Source organism: Diachasma alloeum, unplaced genomic scaffold (assembly GCF_001412515.2).
Source record: "Diachasma alloeum isolate Michigan unplaced genomic scaffold, Dall2.0 Dall_scaffold_00589, whole genome shotgun sequence".
Lineage (NCBI taxonomy): Eukaryota > Metazoa > Arthropoda > Insecta > Hymenoptera > Braconidae > Diachasma > Diachasma alloeum.
The window spans coordinates 242,317-247,455 of record NW_021680721.1 but is presented as its reverse complement, the minus strand read 5'-3'; the positions used below and the strand labels follow the sequence as shown (position 1 = coordinate 247,455).

Here is a 5,139-nt window from a genome sequence, read left to right as displayed (position 1 = left end):
TATATATATATATATATATATATATATATATATATATATATATAAGTGAGGTGAACAGTATGATAACCATGCAATGTTTTGATGTATAATTCAAATGAATGAATTATAACCTTAAAACTGAACAGCTCTTGGCATGACACGGGAGCACCACGTTTTTTAGATAATGTGTTATAATTTGAATTTGACTCACAATTGAATTCAATCGTAGAAAATCGATTGCAATATATATTTATTCCCCAGACACTGAGAATACTGAGAACCTGGGCATCGGAGATGGTACCAAGTCCACTCATCGCAGCACGCTAACATCTCCGCTCTAGTCAGCCGAGCCTTATAAAAAATTTAATATCTCGAGAACTCCTGGTGATTACTGAACGCCAATTGTACCGGCAATACTTCGATAATTACTCTATAACATATACAGGGTATCCCATTTGAAAAAATGCGGCCAAATATCTTCTAAGGCGGGGAAGTAACAAAAAAATGTTCGATACAAAAATTGTAGGGTTTCGGGGGGCACATTCGATGCATTCATTATTTTGAGCTTTCAAGCTCATGCTCGCCAGCTGCACAAAGCGCTTTTTTAAAAATATTAATCGCATTTTTCACTCCAATGAAACTTGTTCATCTTGATGAGCTGTTTTCAGGTACCTCGTCATTCATGTAATTTCCTCTAATTTTACTCGAAAAATGCCACAAAAACGAGTTTTGTTGTCAAATTTGAAAATTCAAATATTCTTGGCGCACCTTAGTGTAATTATTCCGTTGATCTGTTTACCAATAGGATTTAAAGAGTGTAAACAATAAACAAAAAGTTTTCCTACTACTTCGAGGATTCTTTTATTCTAATCAGTGCCAGTTCAACCAGAATCGAGTTAGTATCAATTGTCATTTTATTAAACACATCACGATGTATTCAGCCAGTGAAATTGTCGATATTTTACTCGTTTTGGGAATATGTAGAGGAGTGTGTCGAGCCGCTGCTCGAACATATCGAGAGTGGTACCGCAATCGCCTACATTATCCTACAGGTTCAGTTATTCGAAAGATTGAAAGGAGTTTAAGAAGAGGGAGGGGGCGCAATTTTTTCTTTTTTTCAGCACAAGAGATGTGAAATAGACTGTACCTCCACGTGGTGCATCCTGGGTCACGCTAAAAAGTCTGAATCTTCAATTTGACCACAGAACTTGTTTTTGTGGCATTTTTCGAGTAAAATGAGAGGAAATTACATGAATGACGAGGTATCTGAAAACATCTCATCAAGATGAACAAGTTTCATTGGAGTAAAAAATGCGGTTCCCATTTCAGAAGAAAGCACTGTGCCTCCGGCTTGCAAGCATCGGCTTGAAAGCTCACAATAATAAATGCATCGAATGACCCCCTCGATACCCTACAATTTTTGTATTCAACATTTTATTGTTACTTGCCCGCCTTAGGAGATATTTGGCCGCATTTTTTCAAATGGATCACCCTGTATATTTTGTGGGAATTCGGTAAAGGATAGATGGGTATGTAATTTATAACACTCGGAATTGATACATATCGAAATAGATTTATTCACAGCAAACGTAACTAGGTTCACACCATGAGCGCTGGCACGAGAGTGTGCTCTCGCGATAACGGTATTAATTATCCGATCGAGGACATCCGAATTATTATGAATCGTTGCGAGGTGTTGTGGTAAGGTATTCGGTTACTAAGCCAAGCCCGAACACAATAGATTGAAATAATCTAAAATAAATATATAAGTAGCTTCGCTACAATACTCCCCTTCTGTGGCGAAAAAGAAAAGAATAACTATGTATAATATATACAAGAGTGTATGGGTTAAACGGCACTGAAAACAACTGAATTCAACTGTTGATTGAATCTGACGCTTTTTCTCGATGGTGATGGGGTTGAGTCCAACGATGAGCTTGCGTCAATCGATGGAGCCCAAGATGATGATGTGCGTCTGGATATTCCTGGTTGTGGTGATGTTGCAGGTGGCGCACCAGATGTCAACAACTATTTCGAAACAACTATCAGTTGTTTCGTCTTCAGCAATTGTAAATACTGGTTTTAAACCGTCAGTGGAGATGACCGTTGCTTGACCATTAATTCAGATGACAAAACGTTTTTCATGTCGTGATATGACACGATGTGGTTCCTTGTATGGTGGCGTGAATGCGTGATGTGCTGCATCTACATAAACGTACGAGAACGTGAGAACATGTGGCCAATTCTTTAAATATAAATACCTTTCGATTTCCATGCCGTGTACCGGGAAGAAAAATAATTTCTCAGTCTGTCCTCAATTGTTGCTGGCGGTATGCCAGGTTTTGGAGCGGGAGCGAGAAATTCTCCTGGTAGTCGAAGTGGTTCACCAAGAACGATATCAGCAGACGTGGCGTCAAGATCGTCTTTCGACGCTGCGCGAATACCAAAAGACACGGTGGGGAGAGTATCCACCCAATAAGGACTCTCGTGACACCGTATTGCTGCTTTAATTTAGCGATGAAGACGTTCCATCATTCCGTTGGATTGTGGGTGAAATGTTGTTGTGTGAATGTATCTGCTTCCTATACGACGAGTGAGAGCGTTGCACATTTGACTCTCGAACTGTACTCCTTGGTCTGTAGTGATGCTAAGTGGAACATCATAACGACAAATCCAGTTTACATAGAGTACACTAGTCACAGTTTCAGCGATAATGTCTTAAATTGGGAATGCTTCCGGAAAACGTGAAAATCTATCTATTATTGTCAGACAATACCGGTATCCTTCCGACGGCCCATATGGTCCAATGATGTCCACGTGAATGTGCTCGAAACGTCTTGTTCTTCCTCCGGGAAAGTCTTGAATCGGTGCGGTCACGTGACGCGATATGTTATTTTTCTGGTATGCGAGACACGCACGAGCCGAAAGACGGCAATCTTTCTTCAAACTCGGCCAGACGAAACGTTGAGAGACTAGTTTGATTGATGCATTAGCCTCTGGATGGCTGACGCTATGCAGAGCTTCAAAAATTCTCTTACTCTTACGGTGATGGCACATAGGGACGAATCAGCTAATCGTTAGCGTCACACTAAATTGGAGTTGGACTATCTGGCATGTGGATAGGTCGTAGGTGGAGGACGCCATTTGGATCTTGCAGACGTTATTGAAACCCGGCATCTGCTGCTTGCGCCTGTGCTAACTCTGCTATCGAGACTGCTGGTGATATGGCCTCGACACGCGATAAGGCATCGGCAACAAAGTTGCCTGCGTCATACTGAATATTAAATGAAAACTGGTAGGTAAAATCAAAGCGACGGAACTGGCATGGAGTTGCCTTGTCTGGATCGTACGAGCGTTAAGTCCACGAGAATCTCCACAGGGTCGCCAGTCGCCAGACTTTTTGGGGACTAGGTGTAGCGGGGAAGACCAGGAGCTCTTCGAACGACGAGCGATACCCAGCTTTATCATGTTTTGAAATTCCTGTTGCACGATAGCTGATTTGTCTGGGGCGAGACGACGAGCTTTACTCGATACTGCTGGTTCAGGTGTTGTTACAGTATGATAGACCATTGTATGTTTAGTCAGTCAGAACATTCCATCTGGTTTGGTTATTGACGGAAATTCGGCAAGAAGGTCGGTCCAAGACGACTCGGTCGACTGATAAACTTTAATTGTTGAAACGATATTGGATAATGACGCTATATTTGGCATCAATAACCGAGTCGTTGAATCTGACAGGCGATTATTCTTTAAATCCGGCAAAAGTCAAAAGTGCGCGAGAAAATCGGCACCAATGATGGGTTTTTCAACATCCGCAATAACGAAACGGCAAGGGAAACCTCTTCTGAGGCCGAAATTGAGTGAGGATAGGACAGCCGTATGTATGTATGCGTGTGCCCTTTGCTACATACAGCATGTACTCCGTTGCCTTTTTCTTACTTGGGACAAGCGTCTGTGGATATACGCAAAAATCCGCGCCGGTGTCTATTAGGTATTTGACTTTTGTAACAATTTCCGACACAAATAGGCGGTAAGAGCGGAAAACTGGATCGTTCACCGCCGCTAACGATCCGACGATGCGTTTCCCGATGACATCGAACATGGGGGCATGCATCGTTCGGCCGGGTCATTAAATTTGTAATGGTACCAGCATTTGTCCAATTTTTTGAATAGATGTTCTTGAACGAGACTTTGGACGTGAATGCGAATGAAAACGTTGATTTCTGACTGCACCCGCCAATTCTGAAATGCAAGCCTTGAGACGCGAAAATCTCTGTTCTAGAACGGCAACAGCTGGATCACCAGCTGCAGAAATGGCAGTGATAGTTGGTGGTGACGATATCTCCTGTAATTTATCTGCGAGCGCCGCCATTTTGTTCAAGGTAGAATTTGCTTGCGTCGCCAGGATCGATTGTGTGTTGCGCGGTAAGCGTGAAAGCCATTTTGTTATTAGAATGTTCTCTAGAACGATATCTACAAGGGATTTCAAATGTAAAAATTGTGAGGGCTTACAATCACCGAGGACCTCTTTGTCCAAGAGCTGGTGTAGGCTGGCCTCCTGAGAAGCGTTGAGTCTTTCCACGCTGGCATCCTTTAACATCTTGTATGGAGTCTGAGCTGGTGAATGCAGTATAACATCCTGGACCTCGGCTCCAACAACGGTATCAAGATGAACGGCAGCCATGTGGAATTTGTCCAATTCATCCACGATGCCGGCAAGGTGAAATTGCCCTTCGAGTTGAGCAAACCAGAGTTCGGGACGCTCAGTGGAAAATGATGCGGGACGAACTATAAGACATCCCAATGCCTGAGTTGTGTCAGCTTCCTCGCCCATTTTCACTAGATGTACTAACAATGTTTGGAACTGCACTAATTATGGCAAAAAATGTTCGTGATTATTTTCGCGGTGCAGCACAACGTCCTCGGTACTCATCGATACACCAAGATGCATAAAAACATTCACACGCGATAACAAAAGCACACGAAACGATAGGGACGCTACCGAGCACTATATCAAAACCCAACGCTTCTCGAACAATCCACGAAAAACCACGCGACCGAAAATCACTTTAATTTTAGCAGAAAACGGCACAACTTCAACAATTGCATTCATTAACACATTAATGTGGGAATTTTATTCGTCACGTTGAACCAATCACG

At 42.5% G+C, this 5,139-nt stretch overlaps 1 protein-coding gene across 1 annotated transcript; it reads right to left on the bottom strand.

Moving 5' to 3' along the window:
• Nucleotides 1-4,108: 4,108 nt before the first annotated feature.
• Nucleotides 4,109-4,813, bottom strand: LOC107043491. The gene has a single exon (XM_015265025.1). It carries the CDS (start codon nucleotides 4,811-4,813, stop codon nucleotides 4,109-4,111), a length of 705 nt encoding a protein of 234 aa, XP_015120511.1.
• Nucleotides 4,814-5,139: the final 326 nt, after the last annotated feature.

Excerpts from the sequence above, each read along its gene's own strand:
- LOC107043491 (XM_015265025.1), bottom strand. The coding sequence starts at position 4,813 with ATGGGCGAGGAAGCTGACACAACTCAGGCATTGGGATGTCTTATAGTT.